The sequence below is a fragment of the Asparagus officinalis genome, chromosome 5 (genome assembly GCF_001876935.1).
Source record: "Asparagus officinalis chromosome 5, Aspof.V1, whole genome shotgun sequence".
Lineage (NCBI taxonomy): Eukaryota > Viridiplantae > Streptophyta > Magnoliopsida > Asparagales > Asparagaceae > Asparagus > Asparagus officinalis.
Window position 1 is genome coordinate 126062611 of NC_033798.1, and position 13445 is coordinate 126076055.

A 13445-nucleotide genomic window follows, 5' to 3' on the forward strand; every position below is an offset into this window, starting at 1 on the left:
AATTAGGTAGAATGATGTCATAACAATTAAATGATATTGTATGAATCCCCAACGTTTTCCAGAAATTTAATGTAGATTCCTCTGAACTAATTCCCAAAACCATATATGGTACCACACTTCAACTGTAACTTCTTTATACAGGTAATTACAAAGAATGATCCGGTAAATTTTGGTATATAGTAGAATTTTCACTATAGTGTCATGGCTTTTGGGCCGAGAACATTATGAAAGCCCTTTGTACTTTGCTCGTGTAATTGATGAGGCCACAAGACTTGCATAGGTCCTCAATCTCCTTCTCCGTAAAATAAGCATAGCTGTTGGTTACTTGACCAAAGAACTGAAAGGGGATTATTATTTGTCAGCTTTCTCCAATATTCCCGCCAAAAAAGCAATTTATAAGCAGTTTGTAAAAATGGATCACCTGTCTGAGAGGCCTCGATGATTCAGAAGGGAAGGGGGTATTCAAGGGAGATGATAGAAATGTAGTTGCTACAAAGACACCACCACTTCGCAATATACGACTTACTTCAGCAACCTAATAAATATGATGGAGATCATCAGCTATTGCAAAGAAGCAATATGCAAATGAAAATAGATTATGTGAAAAAAAACTACAGAAGGATTTTTCAAGCAAGTACCAAAGCATATATAGAAGTGAAAATCAACTAGCAGAAGTTTTAACAATGGTTGGAGAAAAGCACCCCTTAATAACTCATACTAGTAAACGGGTGAGATATAAACTCCATTCTGTTCAATACAGGAAATACTAAAGCAATGCATGATCATCCCATATTTGACCACACAGTACAATAATACAATTTGGAACCCAAACATGAAGCGTACATTTCAATATTAGAGCTCTAAATTCAACCAATCCAAATGACAATGAAGGCGAAGATTACATGTATGTTGCTAATCTTAAAGTTCTAAGGAGATGTATCACTAACTTCCGTTAACATGTCTGACAGACGGTTGCTATCATATGCTTTGTGAACTTTGTACAAAATGCCAGTAAATAATTTGAAGACAAAAGTAAATAAATATAATCTTTGGTACAATGAAGTTAGCCACATTGCCAGATAAGTTTATGTTATGTATTTAAACCCTAACTGTCCTGTGGAAAATCCCTCTCTTGTCCATAATTTTGCTCAGCAATAATTCAGTGCCAGAGAGGATTAACTTGAAAAGACGGTTACAAAATTTGACAAGACATAGAGCCTTTTAACATATAGCTCTCCTCCATAGTTAAACCTTCTGAGAAAAGGTTTTGATGTAGGTGAAATGAATAGGAGAGAACAATGTTAGAAGGATTTTATGTCAAATCCAAATTAGGTGATTCCGGATTTAGATTCTTATAAATATTCAATGGCGGTATCAATTGTAATGGTAAGTGCAGCATGGAAAGATGTAAAATATGCAAGTTTGAAGGCTCATTAAGCAACACCAGGCCAAGAACCTAAAGACCGTCTAAACTAGGTAGGCCAGCAGGGCATTTGCATCAACCTCCCACTAGCAGTAACTTGGCAGTGTTATGTTATGTATCCATTAATTAAAGCAAATGTAATGTACCATTATAAACTTCAAAGGGAAGTTTTAGATTATATACAAGTATCTTCCAGAATGACTCGTGTGGTGGTCATTATAAACCATAATGAAAGCCAACAGATGGAAAATTATGATTAAAGAATTAGGATATGATAGGATCATGAACCATTCATCAAAATCTGAAAACTAATTCGAACCAAATGTCGAGAGGAGCCACAGTGTCAACTCGCAAATTGTAGCTTCCAGAAAATGTGATTAGCTCTCCACACAATTATTTGAGGATCTTTGAGAGTTGAGCCAAATGAAGATTACCGCATTGGAAGGAGATGGCCAACAGTGTAGAGCAGCACCAGCATGAACAGCATCAATTGAACCTGATGCAAATGGAAGCCTTGAAACATCTGCCCTTACAAGAGCAAGGTTTCTGTAAATTGCAAATATAAACATCATAACCGTAAGAGTCTACTTCAATAACAGATTTGCTAAAACTTGAGTTTTAAACTACAGATAGCGGCAACATAAACAGAAGGGAGACAGTTGCCTTTTGTCAAATACATGGGTAAGGAAGGGGAAAACAAAGAGAAAATCTAATCCTGCAACTGAAAGACGTACGGGTGGAACTACACAAGAGATATGTTTTGTTTCATCACAAAATATACAAAACCCACGAACTTCAAATACTTAAACAAAGCACACAGTCGTGAAGTATGGTGTTTATATTTGCAATTTACAGAAACCTTGCTCTTGTAAGAGCAGATGTTTCAAGGCTTCCATTTGCATCAGGTTCAATTGATGCTGTTCATGGGCATACGGACACTAAAGATATATGTTCTGTTTTATGTGTGATACATGACTTGATTCCTAACAGGTTTTATTTTTCATGCTCCACTTTTGTTTTCTTCTTTTCTTTGGCAAAGGGACATTGACCCAAAAAAATCATCGCTAAACTGAATCTTTTCAATCGGCACCTTTAATTGATAGAAAGCTTGTTGAGTAAACATGCCCCCTGAGTTGCACTGTTACAGGTACTGGAAATGGATACTTTACATCATGGGCATACGGATAGACCGAATTTTTCAAACACATGATAGGAATAATTACAATAATGGATAATAAATGCAAATATTATAGAAAGCTAAGGTGTCGGACTAACACCTATGCAGATTTCTTTCTTCGTTAAGTCGTGGGGAAGAGGTTTTACTAAAAGTCTGAGGAGGTAGAGGAGATGTTCATAGTTGGAAGCTGGAGGAGTTTGGAGGAGGTTGGAGGAGGTAGAGGCTGCAATAGAGGAGATCACGATCAAGGCCTAAAGAGTGCAATCCACGCGAGCAGCACACGCTTCCCTAGGTGCTCCCATAATCCATGTGTCAGCCTAAGAACCACGTAGCCACTAGGCGCTAAGCAGGCAACCTAGGTACATCCTAGGCCTAGGCGGACGTCTAGGTGGACTAAGCAGAGGCTTTTTAAAACATTTGAAGAATATTGCTGGATAAAGCAATGAGAAAATTGCACATAACAATGACAAGAAGGCTTTTATGCCATATTTTTAGGGTTGGCTACGTGTCTCTTCTATTCAGCTCTGGCAAGGGTTACCTCTCCATTAACCTAATCACTAATCATAAAATTGTATCTGAAATTGATATTATACATCTCTAGTAAAGAGTTGTAAGTCTGCAACAGTTGAAAAGATACAATAGTATAGATAATATAAGAGGCTTCGACATTAGGAAAGTGGACAAATCATGTAATTATGAGAAGTCAAATAACATTGTGAGCCTATAGTTCACGTTACATCTCGGTTAGTGTTTGATATGTCTGGAGACAAGAAAGTTTACAACTAATATTGTCATTTCATATAGAAATGCATTGATCATTGATTCAACTATTATATCGCTCTTTCGTGACAAACATAGAAAGTTAACAGATGTAAGTAAGAAGCGCCTTTCAGGGCCATTATTGGCCAGTTATAATACAAACAAAACTTGAAGGTGGCATGTGACAGAGGTATGTGCTGGGACTTCATGACCATGTGCTTTGTTTAAGTATTTAAAGCTCGTGGGTTTTGTATATTTTGTGATCAAACAAGGAACGTTCAGAGAAAACTGGAGATCTCAGTCCTTGTTTCTAACAATTACGTTAAAGGGAAGGTCATGCTCCTTCAACAAGTAATTAAAGTAACATTTTATATTTGGATGTGCTTTAGAGATACGGGTGAGTTCATGTCAGGCTTTCTTTTCCTAATGAATAGTTAACCCCACGCATAACCCTTTCGGGCTAGAGGGTCAGCCAGATATGCGCACTTTGCTTCACCCTTCTTGAAACTTTAGATTTATCTTTTCTAGTATCATAGATGATAGCATGCAATTGGAAAAAAGCACCCAACAGCTTAGATTTATCTTTTCTAGTAATCACTATCAAGGATCTAAACTGCTGCACGATTGGAGTATTATCAGGAACAAATTACTATTACTATCAAATTAATTGAAACTCATTAAACCACTTACGTCGTTAAAAGCATGTCATCTTGCTTGATGAACTCATAGCATTGCCGAAGCATATTCTCAGAAAAGTCTAATGCTACAACAGCAGAATACGATCCAGATGCTGCAAATTTTCTTGAAAACAAGCCACTCCCACAGCTCACATCTACAAGAAAACCACCCGCCACAGGCTTGAAATAATCTTGAGCCATTTCAAACTGTCAAGAGTTAAAAACAATCAAAATATAGGGAGATGTGGCTCTACATGAATATTTATTAATCAGTTAAAATAAACATAACTCCTCCTATATATATCACGAAATTAGCATTGTTTTTCATAAAATGGATCTCAAAATTTGTATTGATTAAATTGTTTGTTACAAATCAAAATCGACTTTACACAGAAGAGAAGAGAATGAATCTAATCTTTCCTTGTTTAACGTGGGTTCTTGGTAGCGATAGGATACCTCCCTCGATGCTCGAGTCGAGTTTGCTTCCCTTTGACGATTTGAACGAGATTTTGAATCAAACTTCAACGTGTAGTAGAAGTTTGGTAGAAGAGTTTGATCACCCAAGCTTGAATATCAAAGCCGAATGCACAAGAATGCAAGAGTTCGGTTTTTTTTAATCTCCCTCAAAAGTTCTGCAGCCAAAAAGTCAAGAGCCCAAAAAGAGTCCGAAGATCTAGATACCCTTCTCTGTAGCCGAATATGGCTATTTATAAAGAAGGATGGTTGTAACCAACCCTTTAGATTGTGGGAAGTGGGTGTAACCACCTCCACAATTCAAGTAAGTGCTTTTTTAACCACTCAGGCGAGCTAAGCGAACCTGGCAAGCTTGCAGGAAAAGTTGGCGAGCCTGGCGAGCTTGCAAACGAGCTAGGCGAATAGGCGAGGTTGACAGGCGAACCCCCCTTAAGCGTTCAGAAGAGCTTAAACCCTGTTGGCGAGCTTGGATCGTGCTGGCAAACCTCCTACACGCGAGCATGGCTTGCGCGGGCGAGCTAAGCATTCAAGCGAGCTTAACTCGTGCGGACGAGCTTAGCTAACTCACGAGCTAGCGATCTGAGCATTCAGGCGAGCTTAGGGGTGGAAATGAACCAAATAATTAACAAATAGTTCGATAATTGTTCGAATAAGTATTCGCTCATATTCGATTCGGTAGTTCATTTACCACTAAACAAATATTTTTTTGTATTCGAGTTTACTAACGAATAGAATTTAACCAGGTGTATATTCGTTCGTTTGTCTGTTAAATATTCGTTTAAATTTTGATCATAACTTATTACTTGTATTATTGCACATATGGTGTCATATTTTTAACCAACATACAATTTCTACTTAAGTTTTATATACTGATTTTAAGAATTAAATAATCTTAAATATGTTTTCTAATTAAAAATTTGATTTAAATATATATATATATATCATATATTATAAAGGAATAAATTTTATTTATGAATTCTAATACTATTTGAAAATAGAATTCTTTAGCGGAATAAATATACTTTGAAATTCGATAAGTATTCGTGAATATTCATGAATATTTATCAAATACCAAGTATTCGAGTTCGGATTCGAAAAACTAGATATATGAATATTAGAGTCCACATTCGAATTCGATAATTTTAAACAAATACAAATACGAACACCTTAGTATTCGATTCGATTCGATCGTTTACCACCCCTAGCTCAGATCTTTTTAGGCGAAGCCTAATGTTCAGGCAAACTTCACTTCGCCTACGAAATCCAGCATTCAAGCGAACTTGACTTGGCCCATTTGATTCAGGAGAACAAGCCATAATGAGCTTTGTTCCTACGAGCTTAGACGCTCAGGCGGAGTTATACAGGCGAACTCCTAATTTTTGGTATAAAGGTAATTTTATTTACCTACAAACCCTCTTTAAAGTTTTCAGACCGAATCAGGTTGCATAGGGTCTAAAATACTTTGAATGAAAAATGATCATCGTTCATTGGTTCAGGCGAAGTTAGGCACCTTACTGGCGAACTCGATCACTTTAGTTAAGTTGAGCTCTTTAGGCAAGCTCAATGAATTTAGGCAAGCTAAGTGTTCAGGCAAACTTAGCATTGTAGGCGAGTTTGAGTCTGCAGGCGAGTTAGACAACTGCAGGCGATCTTCAAGCAATGGTAGGCGAGCCACGTGCTAACAGGCGAGCCTCGGAGTGTACCTGGTAAGCGGTGATGGTGTGTCAGGTTTCATTAAATGCGACCTGACTGGCGTTCTCGTTTTCACACGCTCGATCTGAGCCGTTGCGTCGTTTGGATCTCTAATCTCAGTCGTTGTTTCAATGAGAAACCATGGCCATTTATTTTAAAAAAATTAGATCTCAACTGCTGATTTGAATCCGAAGCGTCTCATCGCTTGGATGATGGATCTGAGCCGTCGGATCTGAGAATTAATCTCAACCGTTCATTTCGAACAGTCGGATACGAACCGTTCTTCTCGATCTGAACCGTCGCCTCGGTTGAGATATCAAATCTCAACCGTCGATTCATGGCTATATAAAGGCGTCGTACTCTTCCTTGAAAAAATTCTGCAAACTCAGAATTTCTTTCGCTCAAGCTTTCTGAGAGAAGAGATCTTCTTTTCTCAGCGCACTTTCTGATTTCGACATGGCACCAAGAACTAAGTCACTCGCCTCAAAAGAAAAGGGGAAGGCCTCCACTTCCACCGCCTCCGGAGTCATTCCCATTGTCTCCGGTGTGACACCATCATCTTCAAGTAGGTTGTAAGGACCCGTGGACCATTCAGAGAAGATGAACATGCGTTTGGGTGGGTTGCTTGACAACCCATCGAGCAACCTCTTAGCTTACATTCTTGGCCTTTTGATCGACATCAATTGGCTTGGGGGAATTAGAACCCCCATTGATTGCTCGGGTAGAGCTTTCAGGCTCATTAGCCTTAGCCGGTTGGGGCTGAGCCACACGCACCACTTTGCGGCACTTATGTGACGTCTTGCCACTAGAGGAAACCGAAGACAAGTATTCTTCGTACTTCGCTTGATCGAACTCAATGACGAAGGACTCAACAATTGTCCCTGCAGCAATCTCGTCAAATTGCGTCACCACCATCTCATTTGAAAGAATGGTCTCTCCCACTGTGGTCGCCATTATCTGTTTGTTGTAAAATGGATCTTAAAATTTGTATTGATTAAATTGTTTGTTACAAATCGAAATCGATTTTACACAGAAGCGAAGAGAATGAATCTAATCTCTCCTTGTTTAACGTGGGTTCTTGATAGCGATAGGATGTCTCCCTCGATGCTCGAGTCGAGTTGGTTTCCCTTTGACGATTTGAACGAAATTACGAATCTAACTTCAGCGTGTAATAGAAGTTTGGTAGAAGAGTTTGATTACCTAAGCTTGAATATCAAAGCCGAATGCACAAGAATGCAATAGTTCGGTTCTTTTGAATCTCCCTCAAAAGTTCCGCAGCTAAAAAGTCAAAAGCCCAAAAAGAGTTTGAAGATCTAGATCCCCTTCTCTGTAGCCGAATATGACTATTTATAGAGAATGATGGTTGTAACCAACCACTTAAATCATGAGAAGTGGGCGTAACCACCTCCACAATTCAAGTAAGTGTTTTTTAACCGCTCAGGCAAGCTAGGCGAGCTCGTAGGTGAGCTAAGCGAGCCTGGCGAGTTTCAGGCGAAGTTGACAAGCCTGGCGAGTTTGCATGCGAGCTAGGCGAACAGGCGAGGTTGACAGGCGAACCCCCCTTAAGCGTTCAGGCGAGCTTAAACCTTGTTTGCGAGCTTGGATCGTGCGGGCGAACCTCCTACAGGCGAGCTTGTCTTGCGCGGGCGAGCTAAGCATTCAAGCAAGCTTAACTCGTGCTGGCGAGCTTAGCTAACTCGCGATCTAGCGAACTGAGCATTCAAGCGAGCTCAGTTCTTTTTAGGCGAAGCCCAATGTTCAGGCGAACTTCGCTTCGCCTGCGAAGTCCAGCATTCAGGCGAACTTGACTTGGCCCATTTGATTCAGACAAACAAGCCAGAATGAGCTTTGTTCCTGCGAGCTTAGACGCTCAGGCGGAGTTATATAGGCTAACTCCTGATTTTTGGTATAAACGCAATTTTATTTGCCTACAAGCATAAAACAGATATGTAGAATCTTTCGATTCGATGTAGTAAATTCACAAAGAAGTTGCAATAATGCACAGGAAAGGAAAGGCATGATATTTTTAGCTATAATCGACAGGGAAATAAAGATATGCGGGGAAAATACCTCTTCATCACGACCAGGGAAGCCACTCCGATTGAAATTCTGACGCCATCCTCTTTCATACAGAAATGATACAAGTGGGCTCCTAGAAAGGAATGAAAGCAAACTATAAGAAAACAGAACAGTTTAATGTCTTCACAAACAATTAATTCCAAAAGAAGGTGTCATCTGGACAGTATGAAAAGTATGATTCAGACCTAAGCGGTTAATGAAAAGAATTTTGTAAGCAATCACCCGCTTTCATTGGAAAACTCTACTAACAATCGAACATGTAACTGTTATGAAATTTATATGTTAAACAAATTAAGTTTTCACAGGTTAATAGATCACTGAATAACGTACAGAGATCAACACCCTGGTGCAGTCAAAATATTCAAATGAGATGAATTGCAAAAGCATGCTTTAGCATGAAGATGTGTATGGCATTGAACCTTCTCAGGTATTTAACATTTAGGCGTTTATTATTGCAAACTGACAACTTAAGCTAGAATCAACAAACCCTTTAAGGAAAATACAGTGAAATCTGTTGTTTACATCATTTTGGTTGCACTATGCCCTGCATAGGGTTTATTGATATCAACATATTTCAAAAGGTCTGTGAAATTGTTCACACAACCAGAGCTTGAGAGTTTTGTACACTTCGATTAGTACTTCATACTTTTACTTATTTTTGAAACTGACACAAGACACTTATTTAAGGCTATTTTTGGCATTTTATTCCAAGGAACAGTTAGCGCTTTTGCTCAACCTCAATTTGTTCGCATAGGAACACCATCCACTGGGAAAAAGATTCGAACAAAACTTGCCAGTTATTGTGTCCTCTAGATAATTTGGCATTGGTCTAAAGGTAAAAAAAATGTACGGTGTCTCAACAACATCAATAGCAAAGCCTTTATCCCAAATTTTTGGGGTCGGCCATATGAATCCCATTCTTCCATGCAATTTTTGTCAAGGACTATCTCCTCAACTAAGTTAATCATTATCCTATACTTTTTAATTGCTTATAACCAAGTTCTCCTAGGGTTACTTTTAGTCCTCAAACATTATGTTTTAAGGAATCTGGGAGTATAATACAATGTGCAACCCAATGCTGAACCCAATAAAGAAGAAACAAATTGCTAGTCCTTGGAGAAAAGGAATTCAAACGAAATCAAATAGGAGCATAGAAAGACCAGTCAGTACACCGAATTTCTTAAATGTTGCCGCAAACATAAAATCAAGCCGCCATCAGAAAAAAGTCATGAATATTAATATTCAAATTAATGTTATACCGAAAGAGCTCAGTTCGGGCAGGCTTCAATTCATTGTATTCCGTCGTTCCTGCAGTAACAGTGAGATCGAGATAGACATCCTTACTGGAGAATGACTTGTCGCATTTCTGGCACTTGAATCCAGATCTATAAATTGATGCCCTGCGAACCATGAAACGAAATGTTTTGGCACAAAAACTAACAATTTATTGCATATATTCCAACCATAACACAAATTTACTTACAAGTTTAGACCTGGAGGACCTTTCCTTATCAGTGGTTCATAGCAAATGGGACATGAGAAAAAGTCAAGTTCTGTAGAATCATTATGTGGAACTCTGGCCTCCTAGAGAAGGGACATTCCATAGAACATATCAAACATATAATATATACATTAACAAGACCATATAACTATAATAAAAATATATATAACATATAGGTTACTGTATGGAGCAGGTTGTGGAAGAGAAGCCAGGCACGGGTACATAGTTTCAGAAAACCAAGTTACCCAGTGATCTCCAAATGAATACTGACGCATACAGATGGGACCTGTTTCTATATGGGAACTGTACAGCAATTTCACCGTGAAATTTCCTAGCTGTTCAGATTCCTTGTTCTTTCATCAGGGACAGTGTGGTGTACATAATGGAAGGCGAGGTGGAGATTGAGCAACTGCAACATGTGCAAAGCAGGGGTGATTCATTGGATGCACCTATTTTTGCACATCAAGATAAAATGTAGGATTGTTTAAGATCCAACGGAACGCGTTGCTTACTTCCGCTATGAGCTAAAGTTTTGATCAGTGACGAGAAAAAAATGAAGTAGACAGATTCAATTACTGCCCCTGAACACATCCAAGGTTTGAGCCAATCCAGTAAGTACAAGATTGCCACTACCATAAATGATGAAAAACCTATGTAATTCCAAAAGAAACCCTAAATTTTAGGTCAGTAGCTATTTAGTGCAAATTAAGAATTAGGTCAGAGAGAACAATGGAAAATCCACAAGCGATTCAGCACTATGAAGTCAAGTGAGAAAAATGTCAATAAACAATAGATCGAACATATGTAATTGAGGAAGTAAACCACTAAACAGCATTTAGATCATAAAGTAGACATTTACACGTCGAATTAGGAATTCATAAATAATGATGGAAACCCTAGGCAACAATTAGGAAAAGGAATTACCACAGGCTCCAGCGCAAGAGCATCGGCACTTGCTCGGACTTTGCGATCGGATCGCCGACGATTGCCGAGTTGATAGCGGGAGCGAGAGCCGAAGGAATCCGACGGTAGAGTGTGAATCTTGAAGGCCACGTATCGGTGGACCGCAGTGACGGCGGCGGGGGGGCAAACCCGTTCATAATTTTTTTTCTAAAATAGAACCCCTTGAGTTTTTTTTACAAAAATAGATTAATTTTGTCTTAATCCGGTTTCTAAATAGTCAGGGTTGTCAACCCCGACTATTTAGTGCATAGAATGTTAGAATTTATGATTATAATTAGGGGTTTACAACCTCCTAAATAGGAACTCAAGGGGATCTATTTTTAGAAAAAAATTATGAATGGGTTTATTTAGAAAGTTTCTTCAACTAGTTTTATACTCGCTTCATACTGCCGGTTTTTTTTCTACCAGTTTTTATGCACGTGTAATGCACGTGGTTAAATGTTAAAAGATTTGTGGACTAATATTGAAAAAGCCCTATTATTAAATGTCAAAAGATTTGTGGGAAATTTTTAAATCTTTAAAGAAATTATTTATATTTTTTGTATTTTTTAGGAACCTACTTGTAGTTTTTGAAATTTTTAAGGAGGTAGCGTGTAAATTTTGAATTTTTAAAGGAGTTGTTAGTAAGTTTTAGATTTTAAAGGATTCATTTATAATTTCATATTTTTTATAGGGGTGTTTGTGATTTTTGCTTTTTTAGGTATTTGTAATTTTTCACATTTTTCAAGGGATAGTGTCCAATTTTTTCATAGAAAAGTGAAAAAAGAATCAAGAATACTATCATTTAACTTTTAATAGGGGTAATTATATGTCACCAGACACTTTTAAGTACTTCCCAATACTCTGCTAGCTACATAATCATTTAACATCATAAATAAATCACAAGCAACCAAAATATATAAATAATGTTTTTATTTATTTATCACAAAGAGGTTTCTTGTTCATTTGTAGTCTTGTATAGATGATGTTAAGTTAGGGGTTTCTAGAAAAGTTTTGAAAAGTTTAGGGGCTTTCATGGAAAATACCCTTAAGTTTTAGGATGTTATATACAATTTACTCTTTAAAACTGAGAGGGAAATCTCTTTACTTGTCTTGTGGCATGCATATAACACTTTCCAAAATCAAGATATAGGATTCAAAATATTCTTTTTTAATTTTTTTAAACGCATATATTGGTTCTACATGCATATGATAATCGAATAATATACATGTGTATTGATTAAACAATCTAATCTAATCTAATAAGAAGAAAATAATAAAGGCACATACCTGTTGAAGGAGATAAGAGTGCTGTGAAAATTATTACAATTTCTTGATCTAAAAAAAGATGAAACATACAAACATACAATATAATTAATTACCTTAAAATAATCTAATCTAAACTAATAAGAAGAAAATAACAAAGACACATACCTATTGAGGGAGACGAAAGTGCTATGGAAATAATTGTAATTTCTTGGATTATATATATTGGTACATTATATTGAATGTGAAAGGATAACAGTTATAAATAGAGTACTATTTAGATAATAATATTCAACAAGCTTAATGAGGGCTTAATTAATTTGATTGCATATATGTTCACGGGTGCAAGATGAACAATATATATAAGGGGAATTTTTTATTAGAGGTTAGTTAAATGGAAGCGGGATTAGATAATTGTGGTTTATGGATTAGTATTTGAATTCCAAGTATATTTTTGTCTACCAAAATATTTTCACGAACTCGTGCATATACATATAACACTGTCAATAATCAAGATATAGGATTTAAAAATATTACTTAAATTTTTTTTAAACGCATATATTGGTTCTACATGCATATGATAATTGAATAATATATATGCATATTGATTAAACAATCTAATTTAATCTAATAAGAAGAAAATAACAAAGACACGTACCTGTTGAAGGAGATGAAAGTAACGTGAAAATTGTTACAATTTCTTGATCTTAAAAAAGATAAAATATACAAACATACAATATAATTAATTACCTTAAAATAATCTAATCTAGTCTAATAAGAAAAAAATAACAAAGACACATACTTATTGAAGGAGGCGAATGTGCTTAGAAAATTATTGTAATTTATTGGTTTATATATATTGATACGTTATGTTACATGTGAGAGGATAACAATTATAAATAGAGTTTTATTTAAATAATAATATTCAACAAGCTTAATTAGGGCTTACTTAATTTGTTTGCATTTATGTTTACTGGTGCAAGATGAGCAATATATATAAGGTACGTGGTCTATTAAAGAATTCTATGATAATAGTAACTCTACAATGATATAACAAACAAATCCAACTCTGAAGGGTTAACATGCAAAAATGGCTATAACAATTCAAAAATAAAAATAATAAAAAAATCTCGTCAAAGTATGAGATAATTGAATAATATACATAATGAACAAATCCAACTCCTACTTAAAAGATAAAACAAATTCATAAAGACTATTAAATTGAATTGATCTAAAATTCTCCTAGCATTAGGATTAAGTAAACATGAAAATAGCTAGATATGAAGGGCTTACATGCAAAAGTGGCTACAACAGTTCAAAAAAAAATCTCGCCAAAGTATGAGATAATTGAATAATATACATGCATATTATATATCAAAAGTCAGTCAGTAAACGGAAATTTTGATTTTGATTGGAGGTTAGTTAAAAGGAAGCGGGATTAGATAATTTAGGTCT

At 36.5% G+C, this 13445-nt stretch overlaps 1 protein-coding gene across 1 annotated transcript in view; it reads right to left on the minus strand.

Moving 5' to 3' along the window:
• The window catches only part of LOC109842570 (uncharacterized methyltransferase At2g41040, chloroplastic), a 22927-nt gene continuing 9564 nt past the window's right edge, over positions 83 to 13445 (minus strand). Inside the window, exons 2-9 of the mRNA XM_020411430.1 lie at positions 10707 to 10892; positions 9765 to 9865; positions 9541 to 9681; positions 8273 to 8354; positions 4050 to 4243; positions 1858 to 1969; positions 422 to 535; positions 83 to 337 (exon numbers count right to left, since the gene is read on the minus strand). Of these exons, the coding sequence (XP_020267019.1) occupies positions 200 to 337; positions 422 to 535; positions 1858 to 1969; positions 4050 to 4243; positions 8273 to 8354; positions 9541 to 9681; positions 9765 to 9865; positions 10707 to 10892 (1068 nt within the window). The 3' untranslated portion in view covers positions 83 to 199. The remainder of the gene's footprint in view (positions 338 to 421; positions 536 to 1857; positions 1970 to 4049; positions 4244 to 8272; positions 8355 to 9540; positions 9682 to 9764; positions 9866 to 10706; positions 10893 to 13445) is intronic.